This window comes from Leptosomus discolor, chromosome 18 (genome assembly GCF_034619465.1).
Source record: "Leptosomus discolor isolate bLepDis1 chromosome 18, bLepDis1.hap2, whole genome shotgun sequence".
Classification (NCBI taxonomy): domain Eukaryota; kingdom Metazoa; phylum Chordata; class Aves; order Leptosomiformes; family Leptosomidae; genus Leptosomus; species Leptosomus discolor.
In genome coordinates, this window is record NC_141408.1 from 12,802,692 (window position 1) to 12,821,957 (window position 19,266).

Consider the following 19,266-nt stretch of genomic DNA (forward strand, 5'->3'; position numbering starts at 1 on the left):
ATTACAGTTAGACCAGTTCAGTCTCCTCATTGCAGCAGGACTGTTGCAACAGTAAATCAGTGTTTTTGCTTAGCTGAGGCTTGAAAACACCAAAGAATGGAGATATCCCACCATGCTGGGGACCTGTCCCAAGGATGCACCACCCTCCTGGGAAAGAATTTTGTACTCATCTCCAGCATGAACCTCCCAAACAGCAGCTCATGACTGCTGCCTTTTTTTATATCATCTCCCTCAAACAAGAAGACTTTGGCTCTCTCCTCCTTTTAACCATCCTTCAAACAGTTGTAGGTAGCTACAAGACCTCCCGATAGCCGCCTCTTTGCCAGATCAAAAGAGCTCAGCTTCCTCAGACTCTCTTTACAGGACACGTGCTCTGGGCTCCCACCCTGTTAGCACCGATAAGGAATACGCAGAATTTATAAATGCAACCATCAAATAAGTCCAGTGAGACTTATTTTAGCTGTTGTGGCTAGTAGCCACAAAGTTGTGCTTTTTGGGTTTGAGTTTTAATATAATAAATGGCTTCAGAAACTAAACAACTTATTTGAGGTTAAACGTTTCAAAAGCAGCACCCCTTCTCATCCCCCAAAACCTGAAAGAGTTGGCTGAGGAGTCTTGAGATAACCCAAAATATGCAGAATCCTAGAAAACAGCCCTGCTGAGACCTGGCCTACTTCAGTTCCCATCTTCCTACCTTCCTTCCCTCTACAAGGCAGCGTTGTGCCCTAAAGTTTCCTGCCCTCGATGTCCTCTCCCCATTCAGCATCTTGTCACACTCACACCCTCAACTTGATACTGCCAGAACAGAAAACAAACACTTTGTCAGGTCAAGAAGTACTAGTTCGCTCAACTCAACAGGATATGTGTGGTGTTTCAGTGTTTCTTTTTCAGAAACCAACACCAAAAAACATTCAGGCCAATAAAACATCCAGGAAAAAAAAAAAGAGACAAAGAACGGCCTTCTTGACTCTTCTTATTTCCTCTTTTCTCCTTCCAGGGAAACTGTTTTTCTGCCCTTTTTTCCAGGGCAATCCCAGCTGGATTGGAAGCCCTTTCAACAACTCCTTCCCAGGCAGCCCCAGCACCTCCAGCCACCAGTCTCTCCCGGGGCTCCTGACACGCTGCACTGCAGATCCAACCTCCCCATCTGGAAAGAACCTCCTTCAGAAGGAGAAAAGGAACGGCAGCAAATTTACTCCAGAATCATTACGCTGTCTGCTCCTGACCATTTAACGCTCACCAGACCCACCCCGTCTGTGCTGCAGGCTAGCAGCCACACAGGACAGCCTCAAAGACCTACAGATGTTCTTTGGCAACATGAAAGAAACCGAGGGGGCTTTCTTGCTCTCCAGGCCTATCACATTTCCTGCAAATCTAATTTCTCAGTCATTCAACCTCAGTACTATCCCTCATGCACCTTCATCTCAACTGCTGTAACTGGTGTGATCCCCTACCGCTTGCCAGTCGCGCGGTTTTAACCACGTTAACTGTCACAGATGCCTCAACAACACACTGGCCAGCTCGAACGGTTTGAACCTGTAACATGAGTTAACACGATCACTCACAGTTAAGCTCAATCAGTATTTCCTCACTTGCAACACTGGTACCGCAAAGCCAAGGCTCCGCTCTTACAAGCCACTCGTTCCTACAGAGAGCACCCAAGTCCAAGCAAAATAATCTGCACTAAGTTCTTCACATTCAGGAGTATTTGCAGGATTGAGGCCAAAATATTCTCTGCCTGTTTCGCCTTAGAAGGGAAGGTGGGTTGGTACAGGAGCTACAGAGGGGTGGATTTTAGATTCCTATGTGTTCACTGTTTACATCTATATTAAGAACTTGATCGATAGGATTGATTTTTAACCCTGGGTTGTAAAGTTCACATTACATTACGTGTTTTTCCAATTAATTAAACCCTGGGTACATGAATTACATATAAACACCCTTCCTTCTCACAAAGAACTTGCATTTTTACTAGCTTAAGACAACACTGTGAGTAAAAGCAGAGCAGGCAGAAACTTAGCCAAGCACTGTTGGGAGCGCTGGGCTGAGATAGACACCTCCTCCTGTGAGCTGATGACATGGGATGGCTGCACTGGCGCTCCCCACAAGCATTACTCTGCTACGCGTTACCTTTTCCCCATTCTCCCGGTAACATGGCTCTCTCTCGTCCCATTTCTTCTCTTCCAGAGCTTCTGAAGACAGCTCATCTTCTTCCTCCTCTTCCAAAATATCTGAAAGGTCAGAACTACGGTTGTGCTCAGCAAAAAGGGTCAGCTGCCGTCTTCCCATTTCAGACATTTTTTCTTCTTGCTATCGAAAAGCAAAACAGATTTCCTCAGTCCTCTCAGGCACTCTGTTTCAGCAAAGAGCAGCATTTTACCTTTCTCTGGTACACATGCCACACATCACACGACGTGTGGCAGGACCCAGTGCAGCAACTGGCACGTGTGGACACACACACAGACACACAACAACTGGCAGACACATTTCACAGCCTGCAGAACAGCGCTGCACATGACTGTGAAACCTAGGGGTGCCAAACACAATCCACATCCCTCCGTGGGCAGAGACATCCAACCAAGGTTAAACAAACCTCTCTCTTCACTCTGGACATTTCTTTCATCACCTCCTTGCCAGGGGACAACCTCAGGAACTCCTGGCAGCTGCTCCCACCTGCGCTTGCATCTCGGAAGGCGCCCTCTGTCCCCTCAGCTTGGCTGGGGGAGGGCAGAGGCTCTGAGCTCAAGTGCTTCTCCTTTGCCTCTTTCTCTCTTTCAGCATTGGCACCTTTTGGTGACTCTTCCACGGAGCATGCATGGCAGGTCTCCAGACGTATCTTCAGACTACTGTGAGATGGGCTTTCCAGCTCTGGCGCTTTGGTTACAGATCGCTCCATCTGGGGAACAAACCCCCCCCCAAAAAAAGGTCGTCACAAACAATGAAACCTGGGGGAGGTATCACACAATCGTTGTGCACCAAAAGGGAGCCCTTACCACCCCAAACTCCCTGACACAAACACTATGCGCTCCGAGTTGTTGGCATATGAATATTTTGGCAGGCAATTTGCAGCTGGGAAGATTGACCAGCCCTGGAACAACCCCCTCCTGGCCATCAGCTGTACAGGGACACACAGGCTTTCCACTGCTGCAGCTCTGGCCACCACAGGTGGCTCACGTAAGCCACAGAAGTGTATTGACAATAACTAGCTTTAGAGCAGCAAGAAGAGGAGCCCAAGCTATAGAACAAGGTCACTTCTCACTCTCATCTGCCAGGGGAATATCCTACACACCAGTTTGCAGGTTAGCTTGAGCTGGAGGTGAAGACACCACCCCAGCACTACTTGGAGCGGGTAAGGGCTGCGAAGAAAAGGGACATTAATGAAGAAGAACATGTAGAGACTGCAGCTGCACAGACTCGTGGTTAGGTCACCTAGCTGGATTACAGAAATTTTAAATTTTTGTCTGTTTTCCAGTCATTTCAGCCTGGCGTTTAAGAAAATCTCTGGGAGATGGAGAAGTGAAACACCAGGAACAAGGAGGGAAAGGCAGATGGGCCTTCATCAACCACCCCTTTCTCTAACCCTTGCTCTAAAACAAGGCAGCCTCCACTGTATTTTGCAACAGAGCACAATTTTGTCCTTTATGTGAATGAAAATATTTACAGGATCAGACCCCTAGGGAGATTTAGACACTGCAATGCCTTGTTTCTAAATGTCCCCTGGGCTCAGGCAAAAGCCGGACAGGTCTAGATCTCATGTTTAATCTGACAGCCAGGATCCTTCTGCCCTGTTTCTTTCGTCAACAGCCAAGCAAAGAGATGCAAACCGAGCAAAAAGGATGATGTGCATCCTGGAAGCACCCATTTCGCTCCACTGCCTACAAAGGAGACAAAGCGACCCGCCCGTGGCAGCCACCTACACTGCACGTCTACACGGGGGCAAATGCATCACAACAATTGACCTGAAGTACTGGGAGCAGCAAATGACCAGGGGCTGAAGAATGATGATTGAAATTTTGGACTCAACATCTCGGTTCTTCTGTGTCTTTACCCGGCCTTTGGTCTGGGGCCCACAGAGCTGCTGGTGCTCCAGCAGTTACCACAAGTCTTCCCCGCTTTTGTCTAACTGAGCCTTTGCAAGCTCACGCTGCCACGACTAATAAAGTCATGCTGAACGTAACAGCTTGAAGCACTCCCCTAAATCCCCAGCGTCAAAGGGTCAGAATGGGAAAAAGATCCTTTTTCCTGATGTCACACATCACACACCAACAGGAGCCACTTCCCTCTTGTCACAGAGCGAGGACCTTACCATTTACCTGTTCTCTTACGGGGCGCTCAGACATCCTCACCTCTGTCCTAAAAAAAGCCCTGAAAGCACTCACCCACCCTACAGGATTCCAAATACCCAGGGGCACGACAGCTTGCCAGTTCTTCTCCAGACGTGGCTACCTCGCTGTGTAGTCCACCCAGGCGCTCCCCTGGGCTAGAGTGCCTACTCTGCCTTGTGCCAACCCACTAGACTGGAGAAGACAGACCCCTTCAAGTCAGAGAGCACAGCAATGCCAGACTAACATTGATGTCACCATCAGTAGCAACGCTCTTTTCACCTTCTGTCTCTGACAAATTCTGCTTTCCTGACTCTGCTCCCGATCTGCCTGCAAACACGTGACCCAGCACTGGGATTAACCTGCTCTTCCCGGTACACAACAGCAGCCAATACTCCTTTGCCAGGTTGCCAATCACCAGGTGATGGCCCGAAGGCAACAGCGTGTGACAGAGAGAGAAAGATGCTCAGTGGCATTTTGTTCCATTTCCCCACGTGATCCCTTCTCCTTCCCAGCACGTGTGGTACTGGGCAGATGTAAGCACTGACCTGCACCTCCAGCCCCTCGCCCAGGCCTTGCAATTCTGCTTCCTTTGAAGGGACAGGCTCCGCGCCCTCATCGGGGAGCGCTGTGCTGCCAGCTTGCTCAGGAGGCACAGTCAGGCATTTCTTGTCTCGTGCAGTGTCCGATCCCTGCGGGGAAGCGCCTAAAACCTGCACCAAGGAAGCACTGGGAGAGGAGAGGTGCGGCGGTGAAGGGGTTTTCTCCAGCAGAGATCGTGCTGAGCAGTCACGGCTGGAGGAGAGATCAGTCAGTTTGGCATCGGAGCTATCAGCGGGAACCTTCTGCCGAAGCAGGAGCGCAGCCGTCTGGTGCACAGGCGGGCTGCGTGCAGGCAGAGAGCCCCTGGGTTCTCCACGGGGCAGTCTAGAGGTAAAAGTGGTCGAAACAGTAGAATCTGAAGGTGAAGAGTGGAGAGAGGCTCGCAGCAAGACCGAGGAAATCTGGGCTGGAACTGAATCCACCGACTCCCCGTACAGAGACATCGTTCTCACAGAAACCTCCCGGCACACCTGGAACATTTGAAGCTGGGACAAGTCCACCAGGACACTCCCAGCTGTTGGAGAAGTAACTTCTATCGCCTGCAAGCGAAAAAACAGGGAGCAATTATTCATTGTGCAAAGCTCAGCTCTTCTGAGAATGACAATCCCTGAACCCCAAGTTAACAGCAGACCCCAAAGCTCTCGAGAGCAGGTGTGCAGAATTCTCACCCTTCTGCACATTATCAGGGAAGAACGAACAGTAAAGAGAAATCGTTAAAATCTGGACAGATGTCTTTTTTGGCGGGCACCAGGCAGAACAAACAGCCTAAGCACTGTCCCTTCTCTGAAATCATTCCTTTCCAGGCCCAGGACTGTCATTGCTCCCTCACGGCACGCTGACTGGACCAAGCTTTCCAGGTCTTGAGGCTCTGCAACTGCCCGCTACCCCTGCACCAGCCTCCAGCCACCCACCTGCACAACCATCAGCCTCGCACAGAGCCAGCACAATACCTTCTGTCCGTCTGCATACACGGCGTAACCGGTGACTCGGACGCCATTGGAAGACCCTTCGGCATCGATGGTGACAGGTAACCAGCTGATAACGAGGATACCTGGAGAGGGACCAGCTTCTACCTGGACATCCAGAGGAGCATCAGGTGTGCCTGCAAGAGACCAACGGATTTTCTTCTTGCTTACCTGACTACAGCATAAAGCTAAACCAAACCCTGGTTAGAATCAAAGAGAAAACTCCCACGCCAGACTTGCCACTGCAGAACTGTACTAGAATAGCCAGGCTAGGCTTGGGAAACGATAGACAGAACCAAAAGAAGGTGCTCTTGTTCTGTGAAAGCTTTAATGCGGAGGAAACAGAACTTTGCAAAAGTAGCTGAGGCCAAGATGCAGCAACCCTTAGAGCAAGGTCATGGCAAACCGGATCCTCCATGCCCTGAGAGGCATGCTGCTCAAATCAGCAAAGGGAATGTCTTCCCAGAGCAAACGAAAACAAAAGAGATAATAATTTTTTAAAATAAAGGAAGAAAAACATTAAGACAAAACAATACAGCATCTCAGGCTTTGGGACCTAATGAACCTTGCTGCCATTCACCCTCAGGCTTCACAGCAACGTCACGACAGAGCGCACCGCTCCAAGCACTCCGTGCACGGTGGCAACGGGCACGACTGCTCTGATACCTGCTAGCGGGGTGGTGAAGTGTATCACAGCTGAGCTCTGCTCCTGCCCCTCTGGGACCTCTTCCCAAGGTGTTTTCAAGGGCCGGGCCTCCAGCTTGGCCACATACTGAGTGCTCGGCTGCAGGTTGCGGAAGCTGTACCAGTAGACCCCGGGTTTCGTCACGTCACGTTCCTCCCCATTGAGATACACCACGTGGTTGTAATTGCTGTTGGAGGGGAGCCACGTGACCTCAGCCGACGTGGCCGTGACGCTCCTGACTTTCAGCGTAGTCGGTGCCACGCAAAAATCTTGCCCCACAAAGAAAGTGCATCGCAGTTTATCGGAGCTGCCTCGCTCCGTCACAGTCTGCACAGAGACACGGTAAGCCTTTGTCTTTAAATCCAGCTTTTCGATCACTGCTTTGGTCTGAAAGCCACTCTTCACGTTTTGACGTAGCTCTTCATCCACGTAGATGTTGTAGCTTTGTATGTCTGGGCAGCCAGCTGGCAAAAGTGGTGGTTCCCAGCCTACAACTATGCTTCTGGCAAGCTGCTTGATCAAAGTCAATTTTCTTGGGTAAGGCACTGCTGTATGACTAACAAGTTCCTCCTGGTCTCCTTCTGCTCTACTGGCCAATGGACTGATGCTACTCTCTTCCATGGAGAAATCACTCTTATCTCCACTGCTGGTGCTTGCACTGACAAAACTTTTCTCCTGGTATGAACTATGGGTGAGATCATTCAGCTCCGAAGGCAGAAACGTCATGAGGTCATCATCTGAAACTCGCTCAACAAAATTGGAGGGGACCAGCCCTCGCCGGCCATCCATCAGCTCCCCTAAACAAAAAACAGGAAACCTGTTACCACTGCACCTACCGTTCAGCCTTCCAACCCATCTGTGAAGACAACGTGACATCTACACTAGGTCATAACTGCACTGCCATCGGGAGTGAAAAACACCTCCGGGAGGTTATTCCTCGCAGAGTTTCCTGCATTTCCTAGGGCCTCCCTAGTTAGATCCTAACGGCACAGTAAGAAGGCTCACTGCTCCACACATTCCAGAGCCAACTAACTAGACAGATGTTTTGCGTAATTAGCTGAAGGGTTTTTCCTTCTTCATTATTCTATTGTTCCTCACCACAGCTCCTTCACTAACTTAAGTGTCTTTTTCTAGCCTTCCCAAACTATGCAGATTGATGATTTTATGTCTTCTCCCAGCCATACAGATTTGGGGTTTGTAGCACTTCCTCAAGAAAGTCCATCTTTCCAGCTCTGTATTCAGCTCTGGCCTTGTTTTTAGTTCCCTCCTTTGTTATGCTAGCTTCTGTAATAAGGATGTCCCACAAGGACCCATGGGGATGACTGACACCACAGCACTCTTGGTACGTGCAAGAACCACCAAATCACAGTCAAATGAGCAGTGCGTAGGGATGGCACTTACTTTCCCCTTTTAAACTCTACCTACAGCAAATCAATTGAAAGCAGGGAAAGCAGAAAACATTACTAAAGAATAACCTTTTTATTCTTTAAACAACAAACAAACAAACAAACAAACAAATAAATACATGAGAAGCTTGAAAATAGAAAGAAAGAAAGAAAGAGCGAGCCAGAACAGTTAAAGAGCAAGCAGTGCAACACGGCATGCATTTGCCTCAGCTCTTGCAAAGCACCTCAGTCAATCAGGACCCTTCAGCCCATTAAGTAAGCCAGCTCTACAGCTCCAGAAAGAAACTTAGCAATTACAAATTTACAGTCCACAACGCTTGGTTTCAATTCCATCTGCCTATTAAGTCAAGGAGGATCATGTTTTCAAAAGTGCCAAAAGAGAAACACACTGCGTGACACCGAACAGGATAACAGCTGCAGGTCGGACTGCTTATCTTACACCCTACTCTGCCAAAAGAGCAAGAGGTAATTGAGACCATCAACTGCCTACAGTCACTGGCTCACTGTGCAGTCACTGGAGAGAGGGAAACAGACCATCTGCAGAAGGTGCCCAGGGCTGAACATGCTCCTCTCCAGGGCTAGGAAGCAACCATATGGGGATAAAACCTGGAGTTCTGCTGAAAGCAGTGGCAAAATTCCCACTGAAGTCACTAGACCGGGATTTCATGGTTTAGACTTAATTTAATCATGACATAAATAAAACCTTTTCCAACAGAATCTGCTCTTCCCTTTAACAAACTAACTTTGGGAAGAAAAACTTTATCTTGAGGTTTCAAGATACACTGAATTCCTCTCCTGTTGTTTAAAGAGAGATCAACTCTCCACAGCAGTTCAGTCACGTTTCATTCTACCACAACACACCTTCAAAGAAGCCATCTTCATCCATGTCTCCATAGATGTAAATATATTCTCCAGCAGTCAGCGGAAGCTCTGCCTCTGGATTTTCATTAGGTCCATCAAAAGGATTGTAGCTGAAATATTTACAACACGAAGACTTAGTTTGTATAGGAACTTGCCCAGCAACACATTCAAGCTGTGAGGTTCCCTCAGCTTACAATTCATTGGGACTGCATCTACTGTTTGCCAGCAGCAAACTCCACAGACAAAGGTCAAGACTCTAGTTTACAGTTTCATATATAACTAATAACACTGCTCCATGTTCAAATAGCAGCTAGGAATAATTTTCTGAGCAGCAGAACAGATGTCTCGTGACGTCTGAAGGAACAGATCAGAGTGACTCAAGAAGGTGTTTAAGAAAAGATTTGAATTACTTGAGTGCTGGCTGTGTTTCCGCGTGCGCCAAGCAGATAAGCTGTAGGACTCTGCATCCTTAAATTCACCTCCACCCTTAACTATTGCACGTTGACAGCTCTCTACATCTTATGCATTTAATTGTTTTGAGAAAGAAAAAAAAAAAAAAAAAGGAAAATGCCCCAAACTTGTAAGGCACACTTTACTTGCCAGATGATTGTCACGGACAAGCGCAGCACAGAATCTCAAAATTCCCATGTTTAAAACCCTAAGAATGAGCTGATCTGTGCAAGAACACCGTGACGTGATTGGAAAATAAGGTTTCTAGGCTTTTTCTTCATAATTATCCAGCCCTCAGGATCCAAGTTACAGAACTCTCTGTGCTGTAAGTCCACATTTTAAACAGCAATCCAAAAGCTTCATTAGCATGAACATGATAAACACATTGGTGACAGGATTTGGCCTCCAGGCAGTTCTAACCTGCCTACCCAGGGATCCTTGAGCTAATCAGAGGGCCTATCACAGGAAAATGTCTCATGAAAAACCTTTATATTTGCAAGCACCCACTGCCAATTCTCGCTATTCAGTCTTTAAAAGGGATTTTAACGTGCCAAAGCAATGTTACCCTCTGTATGAGCTGAGTGAGGCCCAAGACTCTGACACAAAGACACGGACCACATTTGATCCGCTCCTCACAAGCACAGAATCATCCCAGTTCTCTCCCTCCCAATCCACAGTGTAAAAGCTGAAGGTTATGTCAATGCTCTTTGAACTGGAAAGAGCAATTTGGGTTTGACCATGTCAGCTCAGTGAACAGCAACAGTTATCAGAAAACTTTCTGAGTTTATTCTGTGCATTTTTTTGTCCTTTTAAAATTACAGCCAGAAAGATTTTGGCCAAGAAGTTCAGGAGTTGCCCTCTCTGGACAGGAGTTTCCTTCTCTGGAGATATTCAAAACCTGCCTGGACATGGTCCTGGGCAACCTGCTCTAGGTGAAACTGCTTTAGCAGGGGGGTTGGACTAGATGATCTCCAGAGGTCCCTTCCAACTCCTGCTGTTCTGTGATTCTCTAATTCTCGGCAGAAATTTTCTTAATTGTCAGAATAAGATTTCCTTGAGAAAAATTCTTGGACTATTCTGGAGAACTCGGACATTTCAAGGAACGTGTCAATTCAAACTGAATTTTCCATCCAATATCATATTAAAAAAAAAAAAGGTTTCATGCAGTGTTGTTCACTGAACAACTAACGAACTTAACTAAGTTTTTGTTCAGTTAAGCACATTGGATTTGCTTGTGCAGGAAATAACAGGTCTCAAAAAATCCCATGGAGGCCTAAGATACACGGTCCAACCTAATATCCTCCCGTAACAGCGGTGAATCCTAGAGAAGAGTGTGAAATAGGCAACTATGAGATAACCTGCCTAACCTCACAGACCAAAAGAAATGACTCCGTACCTGTATCGAGCTAAGAAAACCTGGAGCTTTGCAGGGCCTTGGCTGCCTGTCTCTGGCATTAGAGAGATGCTGTCAACATCCAGCTCTTCCATTTCACTCGCAGTGTCCACCTGAAAACATCATAAATGAAGGATATGATACGGCCCAAATCAGAATAAAGGAGCACCCTAAGGGTTTGAACACCAGTGAACAAGTCCTCTAAGCTCATGTGTGCTGCCAGTCTGACCACTGGGCTAAAGACCACCTGCAAGAATGACTTCTAGGGTGAAGAAGTAGCAATAAGAGGCAACAGCTCCAAGTTGCAGCTTCACGGGTTCCAGGCAGACATCAGAGAAACAACTCGCCCAGGTGGGTGATGCAGCCTTGGGACAGGTTCCCACTAAGGTGGGGGATCTCCATTCTTGCAGAACTTAGAGCCTCAGCCAGGCAGAGCCGTGGCCGCACTGATCTAGTGTCGGTGATAGCCCCGCTGGAGCAGGAGATTGGACTAGAGACCCTGGAGGCCTCTTCCACCCTACATACCCGTAATTCAGTATATTCATCCTTGCTGCCTCTCAACGGTAGGTGTCCCTGGTGCAACAGAAATGCTAATCTGAACAATGGAGACCTTACAGCTCTATCAGATGTCCAAGGCTTCAAGCGCTTTTGTTGAGGCAGTTCCCCTCCAACACCTGTAAATACTTCAATATAATATTTATGCACCAGTAGGGCCATCTAGTCCAAACAGCTGGCTCTGATAACGGCCAGCAGCACAAGCTGAAGGAAAGTGTGCAAGAGACAGGACCAACACGAAACTCACCTTCCTGGTACAGCCTATCACTTTCTAGCAATCAGCTACTGACGGGACTTCCTAACCTGGAGGCTGCACCCTGAATGCATTTGGTGGCTACTGGCAGAAGCACCTTTGAGAAATTTGTCTCAGTCTTTTTGATTCCAGTGACGTTCTGGAATTTTACATCCCGTGGCAGTGAGTTATGTAATGCAATCGTATTTCTCGAGGAAACGCATTTCCCTGGCGTTTGAGACGGTGCCAATGCACCAATTCAAGCTGCCTTTTTAAAGCAGATCTCAAGGCAAATGAGGTACATTCAAATGAGCATTACAGACACGGGCATCTGAGGCCTTTTCAATTTCTTCCTACAGCTTTACTCTCGCTTTTCCCCTGTTTTCTTCCGGCAGCCAGGAAGGAATAAATGCAAAATTACTGGTGCTCTCAGCAATGCATTTATTCCCTTGTGGCTAGAAAGCACAGGCCGAAGAGGGGATTCCCATACTGACCTCTGGAGTTGGGCAGGATTTTGGACTGTTCTGCATGGATTCCGATTTTGAAGAGTTTGACTGAGATTCCACTTTCTTGGCTTGTTTCTGAGAACTGGTAGCAGCAGCTGGGGAGCCAACAGTGACATCAGGTGTCCGCTGTGACGACTCCAACTCATCGGTCTCTTCATTGTGAACCTTCTTTGCGCTCTGGTGAGTGAGCAATCCAGGAGCAGTCGATTCTGCAATAAAATAATCTGTCCATTACTTTTAGCCACAGGCAGAATACGAGATCAGCAGCGAGCATCACAGTAAGCAAACACCCTGTAGAGCAGCTCAAGTCTAAAAATGTGACTCATGTCACAGCACAACAGAGCGGACACCCTGGGCTCTCTTTGGTCAGAGAAATGCCAAGTTCTCTCTATGACTATAAAATGAACAAAGGTACTTACAAGACAGAAAACACAAAAGTTAACTAGACATTCGCATTATTTCCTTTACACCTTTCCATTTACACAAATAACAACTCATTTGTGACAACACTCGCAGGCATCTCCAGCAATTACCCTTCTCCCAGTGGGGCTGTGGGGTCGAGCTGCACAGAGCAAGAGGAAGCTCAGAAGTCACCAGCGTAGAGGTGAGAAGGTCAATTTTTCCTGTTTGAAGCCGGAATTGTTTGAGTTCCTGAGACAGGAGGCTGAACTGCTCTGTTTGACTGCGACACTGGTCTTCTAGATCTTTCACCCGGGCCTGACAGGAGAGACACAAGATGAGGCGCAAACCCGTATCAAAACCACCAGTGAGGCTCTGAACAGCATTTACCTCTGCTGCATCTTTTCAGGGGGTCTCAGACTCCAAGCACCTGAAGGTGTGCCCTGCCCAGGAATGGTCATCAGACACTCGCAGCTCCGCACCTACAGTATCTTTGAAAACCTGAGACTCATCATCTACGAGGACACTGACTGCAAGCTCAACTAGGAATTATCCCTGAAATGCTGGTTTGAGTGTCAAGATCCTATCCAAGCCCTGCACAAGACCAGATGAGGTAAGTCAAAGATAAATAAGCCTTGAAAAGAAAAAGACTGAAGAGGCTTTGCATGTTTATTGGAGCATTAAAATCACATCTGCACAAGGAATTGCTCTCCTAATGCTCTATCTCATCCATCACTCCAGGGGCTCCAGCAAGCTCCCAAAAATCTAACCCTGGCCTCCCCACCATTCTGGGCAGGACTCCCAATTGTCCCTCCAGATCTTGGCTCCTCCAGACACCAGGAAGGGGAGAGAGCATCACCACCCTGGCCCATGCTGCAGGACATTACTTTGGTGCGAGCAGCCCACACAGGTCCTACAGGGATGACTTGCTCCAGGAAAATCCATGCTGAGTACAAGGAAGCTACATCTCAGCAAGATGAGATGCAGGGAAGCTTTGGGGAAATACTATGGAGAGGGAACGACACCTTCCTACTGACAACCATTTGTATTTTCTAGTATTCTCTTTCTACCATCTCTAGATCTTTCCCTTCCAAAATATTGCTGAGTCCTGGCTGTCCTTACACATCCCCACACAGTCCCTGGTTGTAGGCATATCAATTCCCAGAAGAATGCAACTGCTCCTTTCCCTCTTCTCACCCTCCCACCGTGCAACAGCTTACTCTGGCTCCGCAGACAGACATCCTGCGTAGACCCTGCTCATCTATTTCAGGTGACAAGTAAACAAAAAGCATTAGCGCTGGATGGGAATGTACCATCTAATCAGCAGTTCTTCAACTGAATTAGTGCAGACAATATTTAATTTGGCATTAGTGCATCTGGCCGAGGTGCAGGCTCTGCCTTGCAAGAGACGACATTTGTTCCCTTTTTCCTCTTCGGGCTGAGATCACACCAGGCTTTGCAGTCACGCATCGTTTTGCGTAGGTAAGATGCATCAAAACACATGACTGCATTTTGCTCTTCAAAATTTTCCATCCTCCAAAACGTTTTTCAAGCGTCTTTTTCTCCTTCCAACTTAAAAAATAAATCATGCCCTGAAATATGATGCGAGATGGAAAGTCTGGTTTTGAGGCAGCTCTAAAAATAACACATCCGACCTGGAAAAAGCTTTCTTTCTGGTCTCAGAGTAACACAAAATCCTTCTAGCCCACTCCCTTATCAACTTACGAGGGTGCATGCATATTTATTTTATTGTGACCTATCTGTTTTAAACACGGCAGTTTATCCCTTGTTTCCTTCACAACTAGCTAGGTGCTCTCAGTCTAAAGGGAAGCCCGGTGAAGTCTCTGAGGTCTGGCAAGAAATAACTGTCCTGTGAACTGAAAGAGAATATCAGACACCATGAGCAACTTCCAGAAGCGTCTGCATTCCCCACTTGCTCAGAGCCAACTCCCTGCTCACTAAGTCATGTTGTACAGGATTCCTCTGCAGTCACGAGCGTTCGAATTTACTTACAGTTAAGATTTTTCACACAAATGCTTCTCCCCTACGTATTACATCTTAATAGAGAAAAGAAACCATAACCAGTAAGAACAGTTGCACTGGATCAAAGTAGGGCTTCCTCTAGACCAACATCTGTCCCCGCTCCCACCTTGGGACTCAGCCTATGACAAAAGACAGGTACAGAACGATGGCAGGACCAGAGAGGGTTTTCTCATCTTGTGTGGAGACCTGAGCCAGCAGATGCATCTGGATATTGTGTTTAATAGCATTGTAATAGTACCTTGGTTCTGTAAATTTATTAATCACAGTTTAAATCCACTTATACTGGTGGCCAAGCCAATAGTCTGGATAATCCACAGTTTAATTCTGAGATACCTAATTAGTCAGGTGTCTTTTTGATCCCGTGTTATTCAAAACACACAAACATCCCTGAAGTATGACCACCAAACCATACACAACACGTACTTCTATCAGACTACTTGCAGACAGTCACACACAGCTGGGCAAGCAGCAAGTTTCCAGGGCAGTGCTAGGAGGCAGGGGGATAAGGAAGAGAAGCCTAAGGGCATGGCCAGGAGCTTCAGGGAACCAGCAGGAATCAAGCCTCAGACACAGAAGAGACAGGAGACTTTTGTGTCTATGCCCAACCCAAAACGGGGAGAAAGGGGAGAAAGGGGAGCCTCACACCAACTCAGACTGAGGAGCACGATTACCAGAAGAGGCTGCAAGAGCAGGGAGCAGAGCTTGGTGGGGTCAGTTTAACCACCAATTCAGGAACTTACTCTGACTTTCCACACCAAGCTAGACCCAACCACCACCAGCTCAGCCTTGTCCTCTTGGCTCTCCTTCTTGGCTGCTCTGTTACGCTTCTCCTACAGACGTTTCCCATCCAGGTGTTCCTTGTGGCCTTTCTCCCTATCTTCTGCTATATGTTTTTGAGATCGCAGAAACACAGTTTTGCTAGAAGGGAACTCTACAGGTCTGCACTCCAAAGTCCTGCTCAAAGCAGGGCTAAGGCCAAAGGGATTAAAAGGACACCCATAACTCACATGCAAATGTGGGTGCCGCTTCTACAGGACGTGGGCATACCCTAATAACGTCTTTGGGCTGTTTCCAATCCCTTTCCTAAAAGTTCCCAACACTGTACTTGCCTTTTTGACGAGACTTGTGAATTAGGATGACATTTTTAAAAAAATCACCCTACCTCAAACACTGCCTTTCCTGCCACAACAGGTAATTCAGAGCCCACCACTGTGCATGTTTAGCCACGGCTGCTTCTCCTCCACATGCATGCCTTTGGGCAGCCAGGTTACCTGTCATTTAATCTCCCAGTTACTCATGAGATCCTCTCACAGCTTTTTGCAGTCAGATCTGAAGGTGACTGCTGAAAAAAGTTTTCCATCAGCTACAAACCCCTTCAATTCCACATAAGCCTCCCCAAATCATTTGTGAATAGGCAGCTAGCACAGCTCCCAGACTATAACTTCATTAGTTACTACCTCTTCTGTGAAAACCATTATTCACAATCTCTGCTTCCCACCTTCCAACCAATTACAAAGCCAGCAGGACCCGTCTTTTTCTCCACGACACTTTCATTTGCAATGATATCGCCACTGCTTTTGGGTTTTGAAGGAAACACTTCACTCTTGGACCGCAAGGAGTTCCCAAAAGACTTTTAAATGTAGGTGACACGTGGAGAAGGTGCAGAGTTGGACAATTCTAAAAATCTGGAAATCTCAAAAAAAATATAAAGCTCCTAATTCTAATTGGTCGAGAAAGCAAAGCATTTAAACAGAAAAGCAGCTGCTCCATCAAACCCATAGTGGTAACTCCTTTAATGACACTGATTTCTCGGAGGTGACACTCTTGCAATCTTTTCCAGAGTATAGTTAAAACAAGAATATCAAGCAATTGTCAAAGTCAGGACACAGGAGGAAAATGTCCTGTTTGACAGGATTTTAGCAGTACCTGCATGCAATCCAAAGTACTCTGGTAGCAAGAAGAAAAGCAAAAAGAGATATAAAACCACATCAGCAGTTACACTAGCCAAAAACCAACCATCTGCCAAAGAGAACCCAAGCCTCAGTTTGAACGAAATTCTTTTCTCACCGACTTGCAGCGTCTGCCTTGTTCCATACTGACCTTCCCAGCTCATTCCCAGAAGCTTGCTAAACAAAAGGCACATCCCACATCCCACATGCATGAACAGGACAAGCATGCCCTTCTTGAGGGCCTCCGAATTTGGCTTTCCAAATCACAACGTGCTTCCAGTGTCAGTGCTAAATTCCAAGTCCTATTTTCCCAGCGCATTGCAACCACCCATACAATCAACGGAACTGACACTGTGTCCAGACTCTTCCCCAGGACTGAGACCAAGGAGTACTGGGAATCAAGGCACAGCTCAGAACCTGGCTCTGACATGATTTCAAGCAGCTAACAGCCTGCTCAGTCATGCACCCTGCTCCTAGGTCAGGGAAAACAACCAAAGTTAAGCTCTGTTCACCATATTTCCCAAGAAAATTCTACACTGGATTCCTGAAACCAGGCTCTCGCCTTTTTGCATCTATGCAGTGCAAAAGGCAGTTGAGAATCTTGTCTCATGTACTTTGGAACCACTACTGAACTCCTTCATTCCCATGACCACAACCCTCAAGGTTTTCTTTCTAAGCTGAGACTTTCCTTCTATCCACGGCTCTTCTGCACACAGAAACCATCCCATACCTCTACTCACCCCCATCACTGCTTTACCCCAGAACTACAGCACAGCTGAGGTTAGAAGGCAGCTCTGGACATCACCTAGTCCAACTCCCGCAGCTGAAAGCAGCATCAGCTACACCAGAGCACCAAGAGCTTTGTCTAGTTTTTAAACATCTCCAAGGAGGGAGACTCCACTTACGACAATCACACGACTAAGCTCTTCCAACAGGGAAATGGACCACACTTATTCTTCATTAATATCACATCAAAAAGCTATCCAAACACATGTAAAAATCACAATATGCAGTGTAGGCACCCCAACCCCCCTAATTTTGCCCTACACTGATGTTCTGGCATGACTATGATTACAGTTAAGTTGTTTAAATGAGTATTGCTCCACACTAAACCAGCCTTTAATGACAATTTCTCTTTCTTTGGTCCACCTGGTGTCACTGACTTATAAAGCATCTCTGTACCAGTAATATGAAAGCAAGAATATTTAACTGAGGAGGCCCCTGCAGAAGAAGATGACCACCCTCTCAAACATAGAACAAAATGACTGTCCCTTTCTTCCTTTGCACAGGTAGACGTCTAGTTTAAACCTAAGTAGCTTCTCCAGTCCTTCAGGGAGTTAGTTCAGAAAACAGCTGGCAAGCATCAAACCCCTCTTCCCTTAAAGGCTTCTAAGAAGCCAGCTAAACACCGACTGACACGAAAGCAGCACCTGTACCAGCTCTGATCCCGCCTCTGCAGCCAAAAGCAGATGTCCCAGAAACAACGTGGAAATGGAGCAATACATAATGTCACTTCCCCACAAAACTCACCCGGCCTGCAACAATTTCAATCCCACCCAGCAGGAGCCCAGCACTCTCGGGCTCTCTAGTTCAGATACAGGCCAGGCCCCCTTCAAAGGAGATGCTGTTTGGAGCCACAGAGCAATCTCCTCCATCAAGGACACTCAACATGTCGCTCAACTCCCCTGGGCTCCTAACAGCCACAGAGCTGCTGCACAGCAGTGGACACAGGCAATTAAGCCGCCTCTGACTGTATGTCACCACTGCAGACAGGGCCACGGCCTCACGAGCACGAGATCTCCCTGCCCAGGCGTTGTACAGTGAGGCATCCTGCTCGGTCTCAGACGTTTCAGTACTTAGAAAAACCTCAGTGGACTAAGAAAGCAGAAGCTGCCGCATTTGCCACCACACCTAACCCAACTCTCTGGCAGCCACTAAACCACCAGATCAAGTCCCAGGGTCTGGTGCTTTGCCTTTGCAGTTCCAGGAATCCACAGTGAAGGTTTTCTCCAATGTCATCCTGATAAACACAGATAACACAAATCAAAACCAGAACAGTGCTCGTCCCATCTGCCAGGCCGCACCATTAAGCTGTCTGCCACCAGGGCAAAGCATGTTCTGTGTGGGTGCCAGAGCGCTGGCACAGCTGGTGCCAGCCTAGCACACGGGACAAGGGAGCTGTCTCAAACTTCATCGCTCATTCTGCTCAGGCAAAGACCACCCTCCTCCTTCTTTTCCCTAATAAAAAGCACAGAGCACATATACACAAAAGAAATTTCAAACCATACGGACGCAATTATTCCTCCTCCCTGCAGATGACCCTGGAAGATGAAGCAGGCAGGTCCGAGGTGGGTTACTTAACACATCCCTGAAAGAGTTGTTGGGCACGATCTGGATGAAGTAACCTATCTGAGGACTGAGCAGGCCAGGATTTAATCCCAAAAAACTTCGACCCCAGAGACTACTCTGCCAGCACAACTGATACTTGATCATGGCAGCAACACGTTGCATCCTATCAAGATGTTAAAGCATTTTGCTCACGAACCAACGAAACCCAGGGCGTCAAGAAAGCTGACATTAAGAACAAAAGATACCAAATCTGCAGCCACCTGTTTTCTTCTGCCTTACCTCTAGAAGCTGTACTGCTCCTTCATGTTCTCTTTTTGCCTCTGCCTGCGCCTAAAAAGAAGTAAGAAATGGGAGTAAATAAGAAAGCAGCCTAAGTCCAGTTCTACTATCATCACCACCTTGATAGGCTATTATAGATTTAAAACACTGCAGAGACTGAAAGCATGTTAGGTCTTCGGACAAACAGCAGTGAGAGATCAGAACTGCCATTCCTGAGACAAGCCCTTCATTTTGCTCACGTTCCAGAGTTCACCTAGGTGCAGACACTC

At 47.3% G+C, this 19,266-nt stretch overlaps 1 protein-coding gene across 1 annotated transcript in view; it reads right to left on the reverse strand.

Moving 5' to 3' along the window:
- TSPOAP1 (TSPO associated protein 1) overlaps window positions 1-19,266 on the reverse strand; it is a 68,410-nt gene that overhangs the window by 18,458 nt on the left and 30,686 nt on the right. Inside the window, exons 11-20 of the mRNA XM_086475375.1 lie at window positions 18,998-19,048; window positions 12,512-12,695; window positions 11,967-12,202; window positions 10,689-10,798; window positions 8,843-8,952; window positions 6,557-7,372; window positions 5,876-6,027; window positions 4,871-5,464; window positions 2,594-2,896; window positions 2,131-2,310 (exon numbers count right to left, since the gene is read on the reverse strand). Coding sequence (XP_086331501.1) covers window positions 2,131-2,310; window positions 2,594-2,896; window positions 4,871-5,464; window positions 5,876-6,027; window positions 6,557-7,372; window positions 8,843-8,952; window positions 10,689-10,798; window positions 11,967-12,202; window positions 12,512-12,695; window positions 18,998-19,048 — 2,736 coding nt within the window. The remainder of the gene's footprint in view (window positions 1-2,130; window positions 2,311-2,593; window positions 2,897-4,870; window positions 5,465-5,875; window positions 6,028-6,556; window positions 7,373-8,842; window positions 8,953-10,688; window positions 10,799-11,966; window positions 12,203-12,511; window positions 12,696-18,997; window positions 19,049-19,266) is intronic.